Source organism: Pseudoliparis swirei, chromosome 10 (assembly GCF_029220125.1).
Source record: "Pseudoliparis swirei isolate HS2019 ecotype Mariana Trench chromosome 10, NWPU_hadal_v1, whole genome shotgun sequence".
In the NCBI taxonomy this organism is placed as follows: Eukaryota; Metazoa; Chordata; class Actinopteri; order Perciformes; family Liparidae; genus Pseudoliparis; species Pseudoliparis swirei.
Window position 1 is genome coordinate 5047073 of NC_079397.1, and position 25677 is coordinate 5072749.

Below are 25677 nucleotides of genomic sequence, written 5' to 3' on the forward strand. Positions count from 1 at the left end.
CGATCGAGGCCGAGGATCCTTTATCTCGAGGGGGAAGTGGCTTCTCCGTGGCACCCCTCGCTCGGATCACAGGCTGTTGTTTTGGGGGGCGTTCGCCTCGTAAAAGGCTGGAGTGTTTAACTTGAAGTTAACCACTTCAGTCGCGGGAGAGTTTTCCCACGACTCTCCGCTTCCTCGACATCCACCGTGTTTACCGTACATGTTGCGCTGCGTCTCGAGCTGAGAGTTCAAGTCTTTGTGAACGCCGTATCATCCGAAGCGAGCGCATGAAGCGGCACCGAATAAAGAACAGTAACGCAGATAGATGCGTGTTTTATGAAGAGAGAGGGTCGCGGCGACCTCGTGCGTCAACGCGGAGGAGATAGCATCTTGGGTAGCATGTGTTCCTAATGCTGAAAGAGGTTCAAGACGATACGCGCCTCGCTCCGCCAGAGCTACCCAGGGCGAAGGACTCAGCAGCGGCTAATTAACAACAGGCAGGGCTCAGAATTCTGCAAAAAGAGAAATCATACATCTTCCCGACATATGCTCTTGGAGGGGATTCAGGAAAACCTTTTAGACCACAATGCTTTACCGCATACGTACACACGGAGGTAAATCTTAATTTAAACACTCTTCCAACTTTTTCTGGAGCCTAAAAATGGCAAATGTCATTCATCAGACAGCAGTTTTATATAATGGTCTGAGCGGGAGTTTCACAATCGTACATCATATAGCTTGCAGACTCCGGGCTCAGCGGTTGAGCTACCTCACTGGGCTGAAAACCACAGCTTTTTAGAAAAATATGTAAGATCGGGGTGACGAAAAAGGCAAGAGGTGAAAGAAAGTCGCATCTGTTGTGAGGCTTTCGCTCTGCTCACAAGATGCAGAGCGGCGATACCAACAGCTCTAAAGCTGAGATATGTTTGAATTGATATAAGATGTGGCACATTTATTTTACTTATTAAAATGTTTACTCTTGTGACCGCTATCTGTGGTTTAAGGTAGCTAAAGATATGCCTGGCTAACGTTAGAATAGCAATAGTTAGGCCCACGTTAGCTAAGCTGTAAATATAATGTATACACATTTTTATTATGAGTTTACTCACTGAGCCTTTTCTAAGAAGTGCATGAATATGAAGCTATTAGCTGTAGCTACTGGTTTACAGAGTTACGTTTTTACTTAAAAGTTAATTACTCGGCACACATACAAGATAATATATATGTAGCTATAAAATATGGATTTTAAATACAAATTTAAGAAAAGGGGTAAGAACACCATTGTTTTTGGGAACATGTTTGATTTTTTCGATTTTTTTATTTATACTCCGTCAGAGTGGTGTGACCAATGACATCATCAAAAAAATTCTTTTATTCACCCCATTTCAGACTAATGCTATCAATAGCACCCACATAATGAATTCTATAATTATCGCGAGATTTCTTTTTACAAAAAGAAGAATAAAAACGATTAAAAACATATATATATATTTTACAAAAGAATATTATTATAATACATATATTATTAAAAAATTATAATGAAAACTATTAAAGACATATATATATATATATATATAAAAAAATATATATTATAATTTATATATATTATTCAAAAATGAATAATAAAAACTATTAACGAAATATATATATATATATGAAAAAACTGTTGTTATTGCTGGAAATTGTTTGCCTTTTCTAAATTCTGAACTTGTTTATTAATGCCAAAGTTTCAATTTGCCATTGTTACATTTTTGCTGCCAAAAATGAAGATTCTCTGGCCCCACAACCCCACCGTTGATTCCCCCGGTCATCGCGGTTCACTCCTGTCTTCATAGCTCCCTCCAGGACATTCCACAAGGGGAACACATTGTTCGGAGGGGCGTGGTGCACGGGGTGAAATGACGGTTTAATATTATGGTGACCTTTGTATTGTTTTCTCAGTGGGAAGAAATAGGAGACTTCATTTTTTTCCCTGTGATGGGAGGTGTTCCACATGGATCCTGTCTATTCACCGGGAGAAGAACCCAAACCCTCCGGAGCCCGACATACCGCCGGATTCAGTGTCTTCCCAGCGCTCCGCTTTCACTCGCACACAAACACACGAGTCACGCCTGCACTGCTGCAGCAATGAAGACCAACATCAAAAGTTCTTATTCCCAGATGGTGCACCTGCTCCATCGGGGAAGGGGAGGGAGGGCTGCTCTCAACAATCGTTCAGGTTTTTCCAGCGTCATTCAATATATGCACTGGGACCATGTGTTTACAGAACCAATGCCAGCTCATAACCTTCATATGAGGTCTTTGCCTGAAACTGCTACTTGTTAAATTCACTCCATCAGCGGCACCTCATCAAGTTTTTTGGCACTTCATCCAAAACAGAAAACAACAGTTGGAGCACATTATTTTTTGTTTTTGCCTCCGTGATGAAGACATCTTCTGGACCACAAGCAGTTTGTTGGTCTGTAGATTTTTTATGGATTCCTCATTGTTAACTTCCCCCGAGGGAGGCGTGTCAAAAGGGTTTCAACATTGTTCAAGCAGCATGTCGTGGACACTGTTGTTTAGTAGCATTGGGAAAAGCCGAGTTAATGAGAGCGATGAAAGGTCTTATTCAACGTTGTTTGGTCTTTCTTGCTGCTGTCGTCATTGCGGGTGGATGGAGTTGGTGGGTTTTCTATTATATATGTAGGCAGGTGGGCTTTAAACCTCCCTGCATGACATTCCCCAGTGTCCCGCCTTTGACTTTGAGCTTTGACCCATACTGCCCCAGTGGTCAGATGGCAGACCGATGCTGATACAATGCCCCTTAATCCCCGCGATGGACAGTGGGGTGAGCTGAAAGGGCAAGGTGGCGACTGGAGAGCTGAGAATCCCTCTCTTTGATGTGTGTTTTTTAGTGTGCGTGTGTGTGTGTGTGTGTGTGTGAAGTGGTCAAGCGGAAGCGGCACAAAAGCCTTTTGTTGGGCGCTGAGCGCTCATTCAATATTAAACAGCAGGTTGCTTTTTCGTTGCCGAGACTAGATCCTATACTCGCCGGAAAAAACACAACCTTCCTCTTCACATGTCGGAGGATGACAAGAAGAAGAGCTTGTAGATCAATGTTTCCTGGAACAATCAGCGGATTGATTGATAAAATCAGTCAATCAGTAATACAAGCTTTCTTTGAATGAAAAAAGAAGACCTTATCGACAACATCAGATTTATGAGACTTTCCCCTTCGGGATACAAAATAAAATGGTCTTTTTATTTGGAAACTTAGTCCTAACTTAATGTGTGATCATTATTTTCCAATGATATGAAAGTAAGAAAATCCGAGGGCATCACAACAAGGTCCAGTAGTGGCTTTCCGTCATATCGCCCGAGCTTCCTCGGTAGATGGAGTTTACCTCATTGTAAGGGAATCGTACATGACGTAAACATTCAGGATTTGGATTCGTAGATATTGTGGTGTTCTGGACTGTTGGGCGGACAAAAAAACGGCCTGGAAGAAAGACATCTGAAGAAACTAAAAGCTGTTCTCAACACGGCGGGTAATTCAGTCTTCCGTGAAGCGTGGAGGAATCGATTGTTTGTGGGCGCAGACAGAGAGGCAACACACACCACAGAGACTCACAGAGGGGGTAAACAACAACACCATCGTCGTGCTTTTTATTGAGATTGTGGTGAAAATAAAAAACATGGAGGCAAAAGAAGGCGACCCCCTGTGTTCCCCTTGCTGGTCTGTCAGCAATTAAAGTAGATTTCAGTGCTCACTTTACTCCGTTGTGAAGATATTGCCAAGAGAGGGAAGCCAACAACCACAGGGAAGCTGCCCTCAGGTTTTCAACCCATCAGACTTTCTGACAGACTTGGCTTTTAGGATCTTTGAGACAGCCTCCAGCGGTGAACAACGCTACCATGGTTCTGATTTGGGGATGTCCGTACAAGGAGTGGTTTGTTGTACCGCTGTGTCGTAAAAAATTAGAGATTCACTGTCACTGGAAAGTATGTGGGATCTTTATGAGAGAGGCAACTGTAGTTTCTGGACCGCCCAGGACTGTGGTTTTCGGGAGTCGGAGCCAACCGACTGAGCGGGTGACACTTCAGCAGCCTGAGGCTCTTCTTCCGACTTGATGGGAGACAACAAGAGGTGGGAGGACACGATAGGGAAACAGAGGCGCGCTGTCCTTCGCTTTGCACGATAACAACTGAATAAATGTCATAAAATCCCGTCAGAAGTTTTCGCCTCCATAAAACACTGATAAAATCAGCCCGGGGCAACAATCTGGTATTATTCTGTCAGAACATCAGCAGCAGCCTTTGTGAAGCGGGGACGAGCAGCGTTAAACAAATTGACTGGGTGTCTGGAGTGTTGGGTTTTTTGATTAACGCCAGTGTCTGAACACAAGCCCAAAGGTCCCTGTACCTAATTAACACTTAAGAGTTGGCCGGTGGACCAATTACGACCCAACCTCGGTGTCTCCCGCCCCGCACCAAGTGGCTTTGTACCTGAAAGGCCAGCATGAATAAATTAACTCCATGCTAAATGGTGCTTGCTCTCCATTCAGTTCAAGGAGAACCCGCTCTGTGGTTGTCAGGGGCAACCGGCGGGAGGACCCCAATCACCCGTCTTGATAAATATTGAAGCAGGGGCTTATACCGCCCCCCTTGCAATTAATCTCTCCTCACAAGATGGACTGGGTTCCATCGCGGAGGCCTGACTTCAAACCTGGTGCCAAATACCGTTGCTCTTTGTCCCGGACAATGCCGAGGGCTCTTCTGGTTCAGTTCTGGATGGCTGCACTTACCTAACGCACGGCTCGGCCCACTCACACATACTGCACCAGTAAAAGGTTTTATCCTGGCAACTGGTGCATCTCCCCCCCCCCCTTTTTGTCTTTATGACCGTTTTCTGAACGAGAGGGCCCATCCCTTCTCGTTGGGGACCAGCCTGGTGGTATACAGTACTGACTGGTGGCGTTTACATATAGCACAGGGGAAGCTAAGGTGTCTAACCAGTGCGTGGAGACCACCCAGGACGCCTTGTCGTCCGATGGTCTGTCCAACAAACATACTCCACATTCTCAGGCGGGCTCTAAATGGAAACAGCATGCTCTAACTTACCGTACTGTACTACGAGAAGCCAGCGGCGGCTTTACATTTACGACGTCTCATGAATTTTGCAATTGTTGTCCGTCGTCGATTATCTATATCGAGACATTTTAATGGAAATCATGGGGCCGGACCGAATGCCTGAGCTCTTATGCATCCCTTGTTTCACGTTGGCTTCCCGGAGAAGACGCGAGAAACTAAATATGACACGAAGAGCCAGGAGTGTATTTTCTCCCCCCGGCTAAGTGTGTGTGTGTGTGTGTGTTTTTGTGCCGAGTGATGTTATCCAGCACCGATGTCAACTACTGGTTTCATTGGTCTGACCTGCTGATATGTTGGCTAATATTCCCGGCAGGAGCCGAAACTTGAGATAACAACCTGTCCGTCACGCTGCCCCGCCAGCTAGCTAGGGTGCGCTCCCCAACGCTCCAATTAGCACCTGGCCTCCCCTTCACATGTCACCGGCCTCCTCCCACAGAACCGACCCGTACCACCAGCCGCCTCGCCTCTCGGCCGTGACCTCTCACCCGCCCACATCGGGAGCCTCTGGTTACTGCTCACAGTAAATCTCCGTGATTTTTACAGTCATGGAGACTCTCACAAAAAAGCTTCAAAGAGCGAGGGCGGGCTTTTAGGAGATACGGGTGGAGGGGATTCTCCTAGTTGATGTGTTTACTAGTCATGGAGGACAGCCAAAGGAAAATAGAGAAGAAAAAACCAGATGGGACACTTATCTGCCATCTTGACAGTGAAGTTATATTTCCTCAGAGACGTGACGGCCGCTGAGGTCGAGAGGTTGTTTTTGTTGTGTTGAGAGGTCAAGGTTTCCTTTGAGGGCAACAATGACAAATGCACCTGTTAAAGCTTTTTCAGTTGGCTGTCGACTCCGGGAAAACAAGGTTGTTTAAATACTCTTTGGAGTGAGAAATCCATTCAAGTCAGACAATATTTCCAAAATGGGAAGGGAATCTATCTTAAGCCTATTTATTATCATCATATAAAACGTTACGCCGATAAAAAAAGCTTCAATAGAAGAGTAGATATTGAACGATAGTAAAAAAAATCCACTGCACAACAAAAGGACGCACTTAGTTTCATCAAAACAGGTCATTGATTGGCGATAACGCCGGCCTACGACTCAAGCGTTTTCCAATTTGACCTTGGCCGACCTTGAAGAGACGCTGCCTTTGTTGGCGCTGATGGCCATTGATTACCTTTCGACATGTTTCGGTCGGAGGAAAAATAGAAACGTTCAACAGGGCTCGCAAGGTCAGACGCAGGAATGGCTAAACAAGAGAGAGAGAGAGACGGACTGACGGGCTGACAGAGCGGCTGTCAAACATCTCACGCGCCGCCATCCCCCGGGGCGATGCAAGCTGGAGCTCAACGCGCCCCCCCGCCCGCCTGTCGAAAATGTCCGTGCTGCAAGACAAGATTCTTGAGGGGAAATGCATACAAACACAAAAAAAAGGCCCCTTCATGCCATGTAAACACGAGTATTCAGACTCAGAGGACGCCCACACGTGCGTAGCTAACGAAGAGCTATTTGTAGCGCGTCTCTGCTGGCGACAGACCGGGCAGGGCCGACCGGACATTCACTTTAATCGCAGAGCATCGCTTATTTCTCGTCACAGGCTCAGTTATGTCCGCCACAGGAGAGCGGAGATGCTAATGCGCAGGTCTAATGTGAAACAGAGACAGGAAGCTGTCCGACGTTAGCAAAGAATTAACCTTCAGGCGCAGACGTAGTCGTCCCGGCCTGCTCCGGGCGACTCGTCAGCATCGACCTTTGACATTTTGACCTTTTGTCGACCCCAAAAGACGACACATGCCGTGACCCTGCCGCGTCTGGTGTCTGTTCCGCTGAGCGAGCATGATATTCATTTAACCGGCCGTCGAAGGAGTATTTACGTCATGTCTTTATTTTGAGTCATTTGCGTGGGGTGAGGCACTCGTCCAGAGTCAGTGATGTTTGAATGAGTCCTAAAACCAGGAAATGAGTCAGCATTCGGGTTTTTGGTCAGATGCCTGAAATAAGTCTGAAAACACAAGATTAAGACATTTTGATGTTTTGTTTTAAGATACAAGATACTTTAATTTTTCTTACAAAAGTCGATTGCTCCAATGAGACTTGGCGGGGTAGTCGTGCGGTCGGCACGCCACCGATTTGGACCAAAACACATTTTATCCACCTAAAAAAAAAGAAGGGCTCACCTAAAAAAAGAAATAATACAGAGCAGACAGAACTTTCCAGAAGGGGAGCTCAACTAAAATGGAAACGCATGCTCTCATTAAACCCAGAAGGCTCCCATTAGCAAAACCAGTATAAATAAGTTTCGCTTTCAGTTCAGTTCTCCGTCTGCAAATATTTTAAATTTAGCACACACTTAAAAACTTTCTTTGAGCCGTCTTTTTTTTCTGCTGCCCCCGTCCACAGCGGTATATTTGCTTATCTCCGGCGCTCGTACTGCGGTCTGCTTTTTTAAGCTCAGGGGCTGATGACCGCCTACTGTTCATAATACACCAACATACGCTTTATTCAATTCAATTCAATTCAGTTTATTTGTATAGCCCAATTTCACAAATTTGTCTCGGAGTGCTTTACAATCTGTACACATAGACATCCCTGCCCCAAAACCTTGCATCGGATCAGGAAAAACTCCCAAATAACCCTTCAGTGCTTAAGCACCTCAAACAACCCCACCTGTAATAATCTGAGCTATCCCTTTACACCTCAGGCTAAAGAAGTCCCTGAGCATCAAATCATTCTTCCTTCAACTCAAATTGGATTTAAATCTGACACATTAGGCTTCTTTACAAGAGGTAGCGACAGTAATACACGCTCAGACTGCTCAGACTGATCTTCTCTCAAGTGGATTCGTAAAACACAGAACTGTTCAGACAGACGAAAGCCTCAGAGTAGTCCTCGGGCTTCGTGTGTTTAAGGTATCCACTTAGCGACATATCCTGTCGATTTCCTTTCATAACTTGCAAAGCTGGGAAAACCACACGGATGTAACAATGATTCAGCGGAAAGTTTTGCCCCTGAAATCCAATAAAGTCGAAGGAATGCACGTCCAGGCTCCGACCGCGGACAAACATCCCCTCTCTCTCCGACTCCAACGGAGCCGGGCACACTCGCTTCTGCAAACCCTCAACCCTCCGAGTAAACATCCTCCACGGGCCGACCTGCACCTCCCGACGGTGCGTGAGCCGCGTCAATGCCGTATGAATAATGGCGGGCGTGGGGAGGTGGTAATGGGGCGTGATGAAGGCGAGGGGGGTGATTCTGCGACGTATCCGATGTGCCTGGTTCCTGATCTCCAAACCTGGTTCTGTTCAGGCTGTGGATGAAGCCCATGTGGCTCGTGCCGGTGTGAGGGAGCCCTCATTAAACTTCAGACCTCATATTAATCAATCTTTCCTATACGTCTCAGCCAGGCTCTCTGCCAAACACATGTGTGTGTGAGTGTGTGTGTGTGTGTGTGTGTGTATGAAAAAAAAGACCCCGTAGGCCGGCTCGCTTTAAAAAAAACATCTTTCATGGGTTCCGAGTTCATACTGTAGTGAATGCCGGAGTTTTGCCAGACTAGAGTGAAACTGCTGATGAGGTTAAATGATGCTGATCATGTAGATTTAGACAAGCTGCCAAAGGGGGGGGGGGGGGGCATGAGGGTGAAGTTCTGATCCCACCCTTCCTGGAATGGCATTTTTGGCATTTACAGCCGGGCCATACCTCTGATTCAGTAGCAGAACCGATAAGTAACACATCCAACCTGCCGGGTTTCGAGAAACGCTCCTTGCAGTTTACAGCAAGTGAAAGCAATTTAAAAAAAAGAAACAACTTAAAACGATGCATTCACTTCCCCCCGATGTTGTATTGGGTTGCACGTTTATTTGAACCCATCCAAATTCAAATCGGTTATTTTCTCACCAAAGGCAGGATAACTGCTCTCGACACATTTCACATGGTATAAATATCAAAACCCTAAATCATTTTTTAAATATAGTTTTTTTTAAATGACAACATGCCTTTGGACTTTTTTTGCCCCACCAGCAAAACTAGAGCTACTGTGGTTGTTGTTGGTTAACCAACATGTTTGTTTCCCACGGATGCAGATATTAAAATATTAAACGCTTCTCTGAAAGATTCTCGATCAGAAGGTCGTGCACATCTCCGTCCACAGCTGCGGTTGAAGCTTCCTCCTGTAATCTGTTTGATTTTTAGCATAATGCTGTCAGCAAATACATCAAAACAGACCAAAATAAACCCGGGGAGCGGTCACGAGGTATTTAAAGCAAACGTAGAGGCGTAATCGCTGCATCTTTAATCTCACCGGGTATCCCTGGTGTTTATTATCCGAGGCACGGAGGAGAACAGCGTCACTTGAGGGTTTATTATCTGGGTTAGCTGCATTCTTTTCGCCCCCGTTTATTATGCGGTTTGAATTGCGGTCGGGCCGCGTTCCGCCTGAGGAGCACGCGAGTACGCCGGCTGAGGCAGAGAGAGAGGAATGTCAGAGACACCAACTGCTCTGCAGGACGCCCGGAGTCCTGTGAACCGGCCTTAGCCCTGGATTGGATGTCAGCGGCGACCACGAGGAATCCAAGATCTCTGGAGAACCTGAACGTCTCACAACCCTGTTTTGATTATCTTGATCTAGTTTGCTCATGATCATAAACAGCTCTTCCCTTCTGGGAGCAGAAGACTCCAGACTGAACCTTCTGGCCACCCAGCAGGTGTCAAACCAGCTGCACCTGTTTGTCCTTTTAGAGACACCTCTCCTCCAGTCTTCTTCGAGGACTCTTCATCCTTCCGTCTGGCTGCGTTTGGATGGAGCCCAAAAAAACTCCCTGAATTCTTCCAGTGTTTGTGGGAGAAAAAGGAGCCCTCGACTTTGACTCTATAGGAGTCTCCCCCCCACATCTGGAGCTTAACCCCTGCAGCCGAGAGAGGGAGTTATGACCCTCATCCTCCTTTGATCAAAAATGATTTATCGTAAAGAAGAAGAAAAAAAGGAAACCTAAAGGTGCATCTACTCTTAGCACCCTGTTGTTTTAAGCTCAGGCGCCGAATCAAAGCCGGAATGTCGATTTACGCCTCCGGTTGGCTGCTTAGCTTCGAACACACGTCCTCCTTCATGTATACCGGCGTAATTATAGCAGAGGAAAAACACACACACACACACACACACATGTGGCTCATCATACAGATACACATTAAGAATAGAGCCTCTTAGAGAATCAGTGCAATGCAAAGTGAAAACGCTGAACACGGCAGTGGCAACACACATCGAATCCGCTTCAGCATTACGGGGACGGGCTCGTTTTCATCCGGCTGTTTGGAAACACCGGCGGCGCGAGGAGCAGAGTGAATATTGAGACTTGAGGGGTTCAAAAAGCCAAGAAAAGCAAAAGAAGTGATTGTGAGGTTTTCCTCCACATATTCGGGTTCTCAGCTTCTGCAAAAAAGAAAAGTCAACCTGACCGCCATATTTATCTAAGACGATACGCAGAGCAGGAACAGACTGCACTGCGGGTTCAGAGATTTGGAATGGAACAAAAATATTCAGAGAAACCAGAAAGCATGAAAAGGGAACGAAAGACAGAGAAGGAATGAGAACGAAAGGTATGAGGAACGAACAAGACCAAATTGGGAAGTAAATTTAGAGGGAGAGAAAGGAGACAAAACACCTGCTTTCGCCTCACGCCGACTGCTGCATTGACTCGGTCTGAGGGTCGAGAGGCCTGGCTGACGGACAGCCTCAGCTGCTCCGCGCCGCCTAATCCTCAGCGAGAGGTCGTGAAAGGTGATCAAACATCTCCTTCAGCCCCTGCACCGTATCCAGCCTCCGCCAAAAGGTTACTGCGCCGCTCATAGCTCGGGGGTGGGGGGGGGGGGTCAACTCGTCTACACTCACACATAGCGTGCACACACACACACACACATGCACACTGAGTTGAACGCGCCCTACGGCACACTCTCATTTCATGGGAGCATAACAAATCCAGAAAAATAATCTATGCCAAGGACATCGAATTAAAAAAAAAGGGTATCCGACAAAAAAAATAGAGACCGCTGCAAAGCCCACCGGGAGCGTGGAAGGAGCGAGTGTGATTACAGCTGAACGGTTTCACGGTACGTCTGGCGGGCCGGTCGATGGACGGAACGAGGATCGTCCACCGACGCAGCCTCAAGGATGGAAAGTGTGCGATTGGAACTCAGTGGAAGATAAATCTGATCCAAAACAACGACCTCGTTGCATAAGATCTGCACAGTCTTGTTAAGCTATTTGCCGGAGCCCTGGGCTCGCCGTATTATCAACCATTGACACGTGACATCAGCGCGGCATCATTCCATCGGCACGCCAATAAGACATATTGAGTCAAAACAAAAAGTTCCAAGGTTTCATTCATTTCGGAGGGGTGCATGCTTGTTATTCCCTCTTACCTTCAAAGGAGAGGAAGACTCTCGGGAGCGGCTGTGGGAGGCCCGAGACCCCCGCGGAGAAGAGAGAGAGAGCCAGGAGCGCCGACGCTAACAGCAGAGGCGCCCCCCCGGCGGCCGACCCCTCCGGCCTGCCCATGGCTGCAAGAACCCCCGACCGGTCACCACTGCCTGTTGGAGGGGTTTGAGAGAGAAGAGGATTTTGAGGTTTCTTTTATTGTTGGAAAATCTTTAATATTACTTTTTATGCTTTTGTCTCTTTAGCCATCGAGCTATCGCTGCTAACGCTAAAGCCCCATTGGTTGTTATTCCCAACAAACCGGCAGGTGTTCCCTGAAAGGAACTTCCCCAAAACGTGACTCCAAAGATGTCTCCGTTAAAATGCGGGCACCGTGTGGGTGTTACGTTGTTCAGCTAGTTTAGCTCGTAAACACGTGGTGGAAATATAGACATTTAAAGCAGTATTATTTGAGTTTATGGCCAGTTGAGGGCAGTTGGAACAAACGGTGAACACGCGGCCAACGACACATCAACACCGTGACACGGAAGTTAAAACAGTTTAGAACTATAGCGGGCACTCGGTAGAGCGCATACCTTCGCATATCACAAGATTGGGCATTGAATTATGAACATTTTGGCATTAGTTGCATGCCAACTGGATAGAAATTGACCACGTAAATGGTAAAAAGAAGATGTTGACCTTTTCATGACCTTTGACCCGATCGATCCCAAAATCTAATCAAATGGTCACCGGATAATAACCAATCATCCCACCAAATTTCATGCGATTCGGTTTAATACTTTTTTAGTTATGCAAGGAACACGCATACAAATAAATAAATAAATACACGGCGATCAAAACATAACCTTCCGCATTTTCAATGCAAAGGTAAAAATGCTGTGGGAACGAGGTCAATGGGCAAAATCTGTGGTTAACACAAGTTTAAGAGATTTTAATAATTTGAAAAATCCCATTGGCTTTATCGTCCATGGAACAGTGCGATGCTCACTTCCTGTTGGCCTACAACAATGTGCCACCCCTGCAGTACAATACATGGCTGACGTATCAGAGGGAACGTTTTTGGATCATGGCCACCGAGTGGTGGCATCCACAAAGTGTAAAAAGTGACAACTACAACATTTATTTATTTGTTACTGTGATTGGCCTAATTTTACACCAAAAAAGCACATGGCATTAAAATTAAGAATATTCCATGATTGTTGCAATGTTCTCCAAACAGTGGCGGATATCTCTGTGAATTTTTAAAGCAAATCCCCAAATCAATGTTTGCCAGGATGCAGTGGTTTCAAAACAACACAATGTCTCTGATCATACAGACTTTACATATTGAAATTTGAAATAGAACAGAAATACGCACTTGTGATATTTACAGTTGAAGTCCGTCGGGTCCAAGAAATGCCGACTTGAATCTATGAAGACGAGGAGATGGATGAGAGCACAACATGTCAGTTACATCCCATCACTTACTGTGCGTCTTTGCAGATGTACGTCTCTTAAATATGGATGATGCACAAAAGAGAACGCCTCCCCTCCCTCGGCCTCCTCTTGTTCCCTTTCCTTAAGAGAACAAGAGCAGCTCAATTATTGATAGAGGCAGTGACGCTATACCTTTGTGCTAAAAACACTAGAAAAAGAGAGTTGCATTTTACATGCAAAAATAAAAAAAAGGAGACACAAATCTCTGCTCTCATGGCTTATGGATGTGCAATAAAAAATTGATAGGTGCACGACCCGCTCGGAACATTTCAGTTTGGGGTGTGTGGAGTACAAATAGGCGGTGGAGAGGAAGCGTGAAGGGTATGAAGCGCGAGGTGGAGTTCCACAGCTCAGGTGCATGAGGATAACAGATGGAGAAACTGTGGCTGCGCTGGAGAGAAATAAAACATAAAACAGCGTGGGGGCTTCAGCCCCTCTCCTGCTGCATCCCCTCCCCCCCTCCCCCTCCACCCAGAGCCTCCTTCAGCTCGGGCGTCTCCCACAACTTTAGCCTGCAGGCGGCCCGCTGTGACCCCTGTCCTTCTGTCACTCTTATGAAGGTTGATTGCCAAAAAATGTGGTTTCTCTCTCACTTGTATGTAGCCGCATGCTAATAGTCTGAAAAGTCACTTCTCAAAACAATGTAGAGGAATTGGCAGCGTCTCAAGTCTCTGAATTTTGTCCATGAGAATGACATTTTTCTGTTCAAATAACCGAGGCGAAATGTGATGTTCGAGCCGTGCGGCTGCGCACGACACTCGGGACGAAACTCGAGATGTTTTTGTGTGATTTAAATCAAGATTTCGAGACGTAGTTTCAATGTCAACTGCTAAACTGCTGATGTCTGTGGCGTATTCACAGTATTGGGAGCATGCAGTTCCCCAAGAACAACAAGAAAACATGTAATTTATATTTGAGAGCAGAAAAATAACAATACACCCGGCCCAGTATCTGACATTGTGTCGTTCCCCATCGTGACATTGAGAGTAAGGGGTGTGGAGCTCATCTCATGCAGACCAATCAACACAAGCCTTTTTTATTCGCCTTAAGCACAATGTTTCTTTTCTCTATTGCAATATCTATTATCTTTGCTTAAACTAAACAATTATGTAGTTCCCATATGCAGAAATTGTAGCGAGACAGAATTGGACATAAAAACCTTGCCTCTGAATGAAATCTGTGGCTTTACAGATTTGTCCACTAAGTGAGGACACTTGTTTAAGTGAATCAGCGGCTTAATGTCCACACCTTTCCCTCGCTCAGAGTGAGAGAGAGAGAGAGAGGTGGGGATCTCCCGAGGAGAGGCTCTCTGCTTCGGTCTCACAGCTGCTAAAGTCATCGTCGGGGGAGCCGCTCTCCTTCTAGACACCCTATAACATCCCAGCAGGTCGGGTTCAGACGCTTCCTTCGCTTCCTTCCCTTTGATCGCCTCGACTCTGACACATGAACCAGCGGCCTGACGGCGTCGCCGGCGGAGCACCACCACGCTCGCCAGGATTAATGGGCCTCCCCAATAAAGATCAGAAAATGTAAAAAAAAGAAAAGAAAGTGCATTCGTGTTTATTTGCCATGAAGAATAATTGATGAAGTTCTTAAACGTCGCAGAGATCCCAGCTCTGAGTTTGCCAATTAAAGGTTTGGAGGTTTATTTCCAGCGTTTGTTGTCGTGATAATTGTGTTTATCGTGTGTATTTCTTGGCTGAATAATGAATTTTCCATCTCACTATTTCAGAGGCAACGGCTCCAGAAAATCTAATATTGAATGATGATGAATTGATGAAAGCAACTGCATAGCTGTACATACCCCTCCCTCCCCCCCCACCCCTCACCCCCCATCCAATCTCTGTGATTGTTTGGCTCCCATCTGGCCCTGTTAATGCTTTAAACACATGCTATTTAACTACGTGCAATCGAGGCTGAATGTCCTCCCATCTGGCGTCGCATTTGATGGATTTGATTATTTAGTATTTTTGGAGTGGAGATCAAGAATCGTCGGATGGAAACGGTAAACAAGTTGCCGCGTCTGTCCCGGCTGGAGCAGTCCGGTGTGTGTTCACACCGCACCCTGCCATTCAGATGTCAGCGGCTCGGTTACGGCCACGCGCTCCTTCACACACACACACACACACACACACACGAGTCAGAGCCACGAGCGGCTCAATGTGTGTGTTACAAGTTGTTCCAACTTTGGACGTATTTATTAAATAATTAATCTTATGAACAGCAGCGTTTGGCCCCTTTGATTCTGGACAGCGTCAAAATAAGATATTCTTAAAAATAATAATATATATTCATGAAGAAAGTTGTTGAACGGGAGCAGAAACCTCTTCTGGCTCAATAAAGTTATTCAGAAATACTAACCCAACCAATAAACACACAAAGAACACTCAACCTTATTAGCTTCAGAGTAACACGTCAACAACGTCATGACTCAAGTCCTGGAAATGTACACGGTTTCTAAAATAGACGCCTTAAAGCATGTGAATGAAAGGAGCAGCAAGTTGACTGGAACAGTCGGACTGAGTTCACTTCCAGCTGTGGTCGCCCGCCGGTGGGACTCTGCACCTGTTCCCCCCACCCCCCTATGTGCACATCCATTGTCCATACAGTCTGGTGCAGTACAGCAGGTATATGGACCCTCTGTACCCAGAGACAGGACCCGGTACCTGCCCCAGGTTACTCACCTTTCAGAAGCTTCCTCCAGAGCGGGTCCCACTTGGACAAGTCGGGTATCGAACCAGATCTGAGTGATCCCCCCCTCCCCCCCACTTTCCTAAAAAACACCTTGTTTCCCAGTTTCCACCGGTGACACCGACGAGGAGGAAGAACGCTGCTATTCCATCTAAGTGCTCCCGGAGCGGGCTTGACTGAGAGAGCACAGGAGAGAGGAGAGAGGAGAGAGGAGAGAGGGAGGAGAGCAAAAAAGACAGAGAGGGCTGGTGTCCTATTACACACTCTGCACTGAAGTCCCCCTCCCCCTTCCCTCCTCCTCCTCCTCCTCACCCCTCCCTTCCACGATCTTCCTCCTTCGCTCCCTCTCTATTAACCAGACATCAAACTTTAACCTGCTCAGCACATCAAGAGGAGGGGAGGAGTCGTACCTCACACGGCGAGATGGCGAAGCTGGGAAAAGGTCAGACCCCCCCCCCCCCCCCCCCCCGTGATATGAACTGAGACAGACATTTTCCATTTGCTTCTACTTTTATCCGCATTTTAAAACAATTATGAACTAGAACGGGCACTCGGTAGAGCGCATACCTTCGCATATCACAAGATTGGGCATTGAATTATGAACATTTTGGCATTAGCTGCATGCCAATTGGATAAAAATTGGCCGCGCTATGGTAAAAAGAAGATTTTGACCTTTTCATGACCATGACCTTTGACCCGATCGATCCCAAAATCTAATCAAATGGTCCCCGAATAATAAACAATCACCCCACCAAATTTCATGCGATTCGGTTTAATACTTTTTGTGTTATGCGAGTAACACGCATACAAATAAATAAATAAATAAATACACGGCGATCAAAACATTACCTTCCGCATTTTCAATGCAAAGGTAATCAGCTCGTAAGCCGGGTTAGGTCACGTCTAGAAAAGAACACGGAGGGTCGTTCTGAACATTTTGGGGCGTCGGGGTCGTGTCGTTTTAAATGACCCCCCTTTTTTTTTTTGCGGCGTCACGTTTTGATCTTTTACCCCCGCAAGAAGAATAAAAAGATTATTAAGAAGAAGAAGAAGTTCAACACGCGGAACAAGAGGTACAACTCCAACGTCCTTCTTCCTTTGCGCTCTGATCTCCAAAAGTTGTTGAATCTAGAGCTTGAAAAGCTCCACAGCCCCACGGGAGCCGCTCTGCGTGTCCAGCATCTCGGGGAAAACTCCATCGTCTGTTTACAGGTCTCGGGGAGAAGTGGCCTACTGTTGCGACTCCAGAGAGAAGCTGCTGGAAATCGGATAAATTGCCACTCGAGTCAGCATGGGCTCGGGCTCCAGCTCACCAGACCTCTCTAACCCGCTCATTATCTCCGCTTCGGGCTCGCGTCTCAAGGCTGCGTTAGCCGCTTCGAGCGCAGCGCGCGGTCGAGTCGCACGGTCGATGAAGGCGCCGGGACATCGACGAGGGAGAAGAATGTGTGGAATGAAGAAAAAGGGCTATCTCTCTCAGAAACATTCCTTCTTTTACTGTGAACATGGGAATATCCTGGACTGTAGCGCGTCTGCACAATGTGCTAAGAAGCACTAAAAGGGTGGAGATCGTGAGTTAAATTCCCCGTGAATATCCAGCGTGGCCACAAAAAAGTGTTTTTCCTTTGCAGATGCATTCATTTCTTACCATTCCGTGCATTAAAATATCCTTTTTTTTGGCGTAACGTGGCCCCAGGAGGAGCGATGCGTTTCATCATCATAAGTAGGAGCGAAGTGAAGCAATAACATAGAGGACATTCTTCATCCGATGTGGTCAGCGCACGGGGGGAAAAAAAGACGAGGACGCACGCTCCGTTTCATACCCGGGAGCACGCACCCACCCCCCCCCCCCCCCGACTTGAAGGGAGGGGAAAAACTTACAATTAACACACACGCATCACTTTTAATGGGCTCGTTGGGGGAATCTCGCTCGGCACGGGGTCTTAAAACATGCGACGCAGAGGGTCTCGAGCCACGCCGAGCACTCCGTCAACACACACACTTATCCCAGGACAGATTGGCCTCTTCAACACACACACACACACACACGCCCAACACCAGAGGAGTCTGGAGTCTCGGAGGACTGGGATATGTTAGCCATATGTATTTGATTTAACAAAATCCATCCTGAGCTCCGGAGAGGGGAACACTACGCTTCATGAATGGATGCGTTTGTGTTGCACCCCGAGTGTCGCTGCGCCGAAGGATTCGAGGCCGGATGTGAAGGATTTTAGAAATTTGGCAATTTGGGGCGTTGAGGTACAGAATTAGAGCTTATTTTAAAAAAAAAAGAAAAAAGGGACGGTATGTGTGTGATGCAAAAGCGTCTGGCAGACAGAGAATGTGAAACGGGGGAGAAAAGAGGGGGTCGCTGTTGGGGGAGACAGGAGGACATAATTGCCCTTCTCCCCGACAATGGGGCCTGATTTACACCTCAAATGAAAACGTCAGGGCAACCGTGCGGGTTTCTCACCGGGCGCCATCGCTGGCGGAGCGTAGAAAGAAGAATGGAGAAAGAGAGAGAGGTGTGAGAGGCGAATAGAGACGAGGCGTATCCTTTTTACGATCCCCGCGACGGAGCTTCAGCTGTAAATTGATTTAACAAGCGCGGTGGGCCGAGAGACGCGGAGGTGTCCCGCGTGACAGGAGACTCGAGTACAGGGAACCACCGTTTCACGGTAAGTGGTCGTAAAGCCTTTAAAAAAAACAAAAAAACAACAATGGCACAAATATAAATAAATCAAGTGGCAAAAACGATTCGGTCCAAAAAGGACGAGGTCATGCAACATCTCACAGGTGGCGAGGCTTACAGCGTCGGTGGGTGCTGCCTCTCCCGCTTGATCTCTTGGACACACGCACACACACACACACACACATGAACACACACAGACACACAACCTGCCCCTTGTTAGCGCCGCAGATGTTCCGCATTTGTCACGCTGATGTTAAATGGGCAGGCCAGCACATGCATGCTCTCTGTGGATCACAGGCTCCACCGTGGCGTGCTAATATACGATCTCCACGGCTGCATTAGCTCCTCATAGGTCACCGCTCACATTTCTTTTAGGGCTTTTGTTCTTTCCTGTGCAGCCAAGACTACGAGAAACATGTTGATCTGAATACAGGGAAATCCATTTATTTCTTTTAGAGCTGGAAACCCGGGAAAGCTTCACAGATTTGCTCGCCAACCAAAGCGTTCTTCTTGCGGTTGGCATGTTCCTCAGTGAGCCGACGACTGCTTTCCTTCATTCTAAATAGGTTCAGAAAATTGGGATTTCCAGATTTGGTGGGGCTGAAACTGATGACCATTTTTGCAAAATGTCAATTTCCCACAATTCTTCCAGAGCATAAGAACAAGTCGTCTTTAAAAATGATATAAAAAGGTGAAAGTCAAGGAGCTGGAGCCAGTGAAGGCGGTTATTATGCTTTACTCAAGAGTCCATTGTCGGAGTTGACCTTTTCTGTGTGTCTGAGCCAGAAAGAACATGTTCACTTTAAATTAAGGAACTAATGAACTTACAAAGCAAGGAGTCATAAAGATGTCCCTTCAGTGTAATAAAGCACAAAGAAGAAAATAATAAACACTTCTTTAGCTGGTTGACATTTGCTTGATTGTGCGTATTGAAATATCAAAGAGACAAGCAGCTTCTCATTGTACAGCCTTGAGCTGATTGCTGTGCTGCACATATATGTTATAAATCCAGACTATTCCCATCAGATTTTGCATTATGTGCGCACCATCTGTGCAGCCGGTGTGAATTTGTGGTCCGACGATCGCCGTCAGCCCCTGGAAGTGTAGAAAAGCAAACGACGGAAATACGTGAATAATGGGGATAGATCGGACTCACTTCCACCGGCTCACTCTGGGAGATTAATCGAGTGGTTTAAAAAAAAAAAAAAGGTGAGGAATTCTGCCAGAGTCAAAACAGCTTGAGAGAAAATGTCTTTTTTGCTGCTTTGCGCCTCTTTCCCAGCGTCGGAAGTCATCAGCGGGAATCCGGCGCCGAGTGCTGATGGGGTCTGACTGGGGTGTGACGTTCAGCTGCTGAGGCTCATTTCCATAATGGCGAGGACATCGGCGATCTCCCCACGCCGCAGGTGCAACGTAAAAAAAAAAGCTTCAGCACAGATTGGAATAGACAGGGGTGAGGTTGGGGGGGGGATGGTGAAAAAAGCAGAGGGCGGAGAAAGCTGTTGATGAACCACAGAAAGGAAACAATTAGTGAACACACATCCCAGTGATTCTCTTGTGTACAATAAATTAAAAAAACACACACGTTGTCGCTACACACCTGGATCTAAACCTAGTTAATTGGGATGTGTTCATGTAACATGTGGCTGAACAATGATGGATCAAATTTACCATGTTCCAGTCTTAGCTCTACAACTATATGCACACACTGTAGCAGAAACAATGGTGCCGTAGAATCTCGTGAAATGGTTCCACGATGTTCTTCAGGCCGGTTTTGTGGGTCTGGATTTGGTCCTTTGATCCATTTTTAACTTGTTTTCACCGCTGACTCAGTTTGACGTCTTTAATATGTCCTTTAAACGCATCCTGTATGCTTCTCTTTTTTCTTTTTTTCCAAAAAATGTGTGAAATGTGAAGTTAGCTCTGACAGCGGGGGGCGGGGCTTAGCAAAGGGTTAGTCGATTGAGAACAACTCATTAGAAAACGACACGATTCCCCATTGCCACGGATACACACCACTGGCATAGAATGGGAATGAATGGAAGGAATATGCTTCATTGTTAATTGTGTGTGTGTGACGGTGGCTGTGACATTCCTACCTATTAACCAAAGCCAACAACATTTCCTTTCTCAACTAAGCTTTAAGATGTTTAGCAATCAGCTAAAAGTTACTCAAAGGGCTGAAAGTAAACCGAAAAAAAGTGCATCATCATATGCATAACTAAACCATGCACCGCTTCCTCCCCACCTGAGTCCCACTTGGTACAGTCCCGAATGCATCGGCAGCATCTGGAGTGTAGTGGCCATTTGTCGTCCGTAATCAAACAAAAAGATAAATCAAACCGCCACTGATGCACCGTGGGTTTTGGTGTTGACACATGCAAAAGAAAGTACTGTCCATTTCCGCCTGTTAGTATTTTGATAATTTATTTCTTAAACCCCAAAAAAAAGAACAAACAAAATGTTGACACTTCCCTGTGCTGTGGAAAAAAACCATTGGCCACCCTGGTGCATGCTGGTCCTGTGCCTATGCACCTCTACATATAACCACTGGTGCCCAGTGTTACCCAATCAGTGAACCTACAACTAAATATAGTAAACTAAATTACAACTATCCTAAGAAACAACTAACATATCAAAACATAACCTAAACTAGAATGGGCACTCGGTAGAGCGCATACCTTCGCATATCACAAGATTGGGCATTGAATTATGAACATGTTGGCATTAGTTGCATGCCAATTGGATAAGAATTGACCGTGCTATGGTAAAAAGAAGATTTTGACCTTTTCATGACCTTGATCTTGACCTTTGACCCGATCGATCCCAAAATCTAATCAGATGGTCCCTGGATAATAACCAATCATCCCACCAAATTGCATGCGATTCAAGAAGATGTTGACCTTTTTCATGACCTTGACCTGATCAATCCCAAAATCTAATCAAATGGTCCCCGGATAATAACCAATCATCCCACCAAATTTCATGCGATTCGGTTTACAACTTTTTTTGTTACGCGAATAACACGCATACAAATAAATAAATAAATACACGGCGATCAAAACATAACCTTCCGCATTTTCAATGCGAAGATAATAAGCAATAAATAATCAATATTACTTTACAATACAACCTAAATACAAAAGTCAAATTAAATAGCTCCAACATGGAGGATCATCAACGCTTCATCCAAATCAAATGAGAAACCAAAATAAACAGAAATCAGAAGATGTTTCGTCTTTAGGCGGGATCTTTGTCCAAAAGGTCAACTTTAAGCTTCCCTGAAGTCATTTCTTTTATTTTTCATGATCCATTAGTGAAGGCTTGTAATATCTGGCCACAGGGACTACAGTTGAAATGTAGCCTCAGCTAAGATTGACACATTTACCTCTGGGTTGGTTACTGTGTACGGTCCCTGTTCAAATAAATGAATAAATGAAACCAACGTATACGACAAATGCGCTGAGGGGTTGTTAGCAGGAAGTAGAGTTGTGCATAACCACAGATTGGAATGATTTTCAGACAACTACTAAGATGAAAACTTCTACATTCCTGACTGGGGAACGTCTGCTCAGCTTCTCCGATAACCGTGACTCCCCACGCCGGTTGCGTTGATGCGTCTGCAGGAAATGCCCCAGCACGTCCCCACGTTTAGCGAAAGGTAATTTTCGGGCTACGTGTGCACACAGGCCGACGAGCATATTGATCCGCATTCCTGTCGTTAACCTTCTCCAACCTCCCGTCTCTAAACGGCTGTTTTTTCCCCCCAATAGGGTGAGGTCACGGGGTGTATAATTTAAAAAGAAGGGATTTAGAATCGAAGGGAAGAGCAATGCTGCTATTTATGACAAGATAATCAAAGGCCAGGGTTAGGTGAACGTGTCCGTGAGGAGCCCATCGGTCCCCGCTTCACCGGGCACATCACCGCACATCACTTCCTGTCTTCACTTCCATCTCCGTTGGTGGGCGGGAGACAGTAATGTCTAATTAAAAGTTCTTTTTCTGGAGGTACTAATGCTTTAAATTGTCTTTCTTGTTCATGTTCTGCTCCTTTTTTCCTTGTTTTCCTTGTTCTTCTTGTTCGTGATGCTCTTATTTTGAAAAAAAGACAATAGTCCTCCTGAATCCTAATGGAATCTGGTTATGATTTATCCCTCTTCCCATGCTGCTTGTGTGATACACGGTGCACGGCTTCACACTTACAGCGTGATAGATCTAACAGAGAAAACGCAATCCGCAACTTTATTAGTCTGGCTAATAAACGTAATGAACTCACACGTAAAATACAGCCACTGTTGAAGTGGTTGTGGTTTTTTCGGAGGCAGCTTTACGAGCCTCTTGAATTTATATGTTCGCTGCGGTTTCCCGGCAAATATCCAGATATCAAAAATCTCTGAAACGGGACGGAGCAAGTTGTCTGCGTTGACAGTTCCTCGATGCTCTAAGGCGTCTGTCTTTAGGGATCAGAGAGATTACTGCCAACAGATTACATCCAACCGCATGCAGTTAGTTTCCCCTTAAGGAGCTTCTGATTTGTTTTAACCTGATTTTATTATTATTCACAAGAAAGAATAATACATATATTTGAGGCGTCTGGACTCGTTTGCTGCAGGTTCCCTATGTGGGATATGTTGTGTAACTTTGGGATTTAGCCTTGAGTTGAAAATTAAGTTCTTTATTTTTTAATTATAGTCCCACTAAAAGATGGGTGGACAGCTAACCCAAGGGCATGGATTTCCTTCAGAGTGATACTGAGATGAAGCGATCTATCTTCCACACTTTAAAAGACAAATTATAACAGAATAAACAAATTAATGTGCGAAAATACAAGGATATTATATGTCGTGTGAGGATTTATTGATGAATGCACAACACATTAAAAGATTCCTAAATTGAACCTGCATCAAGAATTCAAAACATGAAACAATGCGGCTCTTCAAATGAGATTTCTTATTTCAGAAACACTATATTTGAGAAGGCCACTGGTGAATATCTGGACATTTGGCTCTTGGATGATCACTTTTAGACACGATGAGGCAACCGGCCCCGGAGACTCTGTTTTTTTTTGGATGTAGCTGTTGTATTCGGGGCGACTGACAGCTGCTGAGAAGAGAGACCTGGAGGCGGAATGGACTCGCTGGAGGTCGGGGAGGTTGTGAGGATGGTAAGTCTGGGAAGGCTGGCGGCCACCGAACTGGACTGCGGTGTTGGGGATTTCACGCTGGGGGTCAGCGGGGGGGCCAGAGGAATTGGATGCATGGACGTCTGACAGGGTGGGACACCATTCAGGTGGTGGAATCGCTACTGAGCCAATCTGAGGATGATGAGACAAGAGCTTGGAGAAGACTGAGTGTAGAGATATCTGGGAGTGGGAAAGACAGAAGAAGAGGGCGAGCCGAGACAGTGACCACGAGGTCCAGAGGAAGCTCGTGACTGCCGGGCAGACACGCCCACAGACATGTTGGGGGGCAATCAAACCCCAAAAAAGGGCACCCATCGCCAAAATGATTTATCTATCGCTCACTGTGACTTGAAGTTGGCAAGTTATTGGTTGCTACGCTACGCCTGAAACACATCGTGTCGTGAGAAGACACGAGAGCTAAATAAAATGACATGTTTCCTGTTAACAATTACAATTTATTTTGAGAGCCGCGAAGCATGTCAGGGCGAAATTCTCACAAGAACTCAAATAAATGCACCGTTAGAAATCAAAACACATTTGGGGGGAATTGATGACGGAGTCATTTTTATTCTTAAAATACTTTGGGCTCCAGCAGAAAGGGCAGTTTTCTCATCCAGGCAAAAGGGGAGGAGCTTGAGCACCACAAGGGGTCTATCTGTGCACATGCCTGCTGCCGGGTCGTCGGTGTGCTTTGGAGACGGCGGGGCTGGCATATGTTCTGGAGGATGCAATAAGCAGGAACGATGTAGCGGTGCGGTGCTGAAGAGGGTGTTGGATATCCAGATTGGTGGCGCACCAATTTAGTCAATTGCCGATTGAACGTGAGTTACGAGTCATGATCACGACGCCTTGAAGGCCTCAGAGGGGCCTCCAGCTCCCGTGTTTGGAAAGTGAAACGTAATTCAAACTGGATATTTAAACTAAACAACTTAAGGTTGAGCCTACAACACCGTTTTGTTAGGTTTAGGAAAAAGTATCGCAGTTTGGGTCGAACAAAATGAGCAAGTTGTATAAAACAATTAGGAGAAGATGATGGAAATGAAAACATTTTGGTTTCACACCGGACGCAAACAGTGAAATTCTTGTTTATTCAACGTATCCTGTGCGACATCGACTGGTTCCATGCGCGGTCCTTTCAAAATAAACTTCCGTCTTCACGGGGAAGAAAACGACTTTGGGAATAGACTTTTTTAAAACACTGAGTTAGGTTTAGGCAACAAAACCTCTCAGTTAGGTTTTCGTAACCATAGTAACCATAATAACCATGGAAGATACATGAGGAACATCAACGTGGACCTCTCGTGTCACATGTGGAACAAACTGCTGGTCTCCTGGCTTTAAGCCCGCCGCTTGTTGGACCCATTCCCCCCCCCCTCCTCCTCCGCCCAACAGATAGAAAAGAGGAAGATGTAGCGTCCTCACGGAAAAGGAGGCAGGTACACTGTCGGTCTTTAGGTCGCTCACCCCAATTTTAAACACCTGGTCCATCCAAGTTGATGTGTTCATCCAGATGGTCAAATAAAGTCGAGATTTGAAGACACGACACAAGGAGAAGACATGAGGAATTTATTTCTCTGCGTTGTTATGATGGCCCGGGAGTTGAAATCAAGAGAAAAGTATGGAATCACTAAAATGAGGTCCCAGCTCGGCTGCGATGAGTCCATTTGACAGACTTTCGGCTCTGCGTTGAAAAAAAAAAGAAAAGAAAAAAAGGTTATCTCCAAATCTATGAACTCATTTCAAGATCGCTCTCCCCTCCTTCCACGCGCCTCGTAATGAAAGACCGCCATTCACGGTGCGGACGCGCAGCCGCTCGGCAGATGCTATCGGCTAAGTAAGTTGTTTTAATGACGAGCGCGCCGGCGAGACAAAGACGGACTCGAGCACCGAGCCGCATCAGGTGGTACATCATGCTGCACACAGAAAGAAAAGAAAGCCTCTGACCTCAACGACATCATCGCTGAAGCAGATCCATTCGGGCCCGTCAGCTGCATTTTATTGAATCTCATCCCTCATTTGTCCCTGTGACCATCTTTAAAAAAAAGTATTGCAATGAAAATACCATTCGACATGCATCCCACGCATGCATTGTGATA

General features: G+C 46.0%; 1 protein-coding gene across 2 annotated transcripts in view; it reads right to left on the reverse strand.

Moving 5' to 3' along the window:
• Positions 1-17389, reverse strand: part of sema3c (sema domain, immunoglobulin domain (Ig), short basic domain, secreted, (semaphorin) 3C) — a 40839-nt gene extending 23450 nt beyond the window's left edge. The window contains exons 1-3 of one of the 2 annotated variants that reach the window (XM_056425249.1): positions 17356-17389; positions 12898-12949; positions 11522-11689 (exon numbers count right to left, since the gene is read on the reverse strand). In XM_056425249.1, the coding sequence (XP_056281224.1) occupies positions 11522-11689; positions 12898-12949; positions 17356-17367 (232 nt within the window). In that variant the 5' untranslated portion in view covers positions 17368-17389. Of the gene's footprint in view, positions 1-11521; positions 11690-12897; positions 12950-15700; positions 15763-17355 lie in introns of those variants that run through there. The other variant, XM_056425250.1, reaches the window with a different exon arrangement.
• Between the last annotated feature and the right edge of the window lie 8288 nt (positions 17390-25677).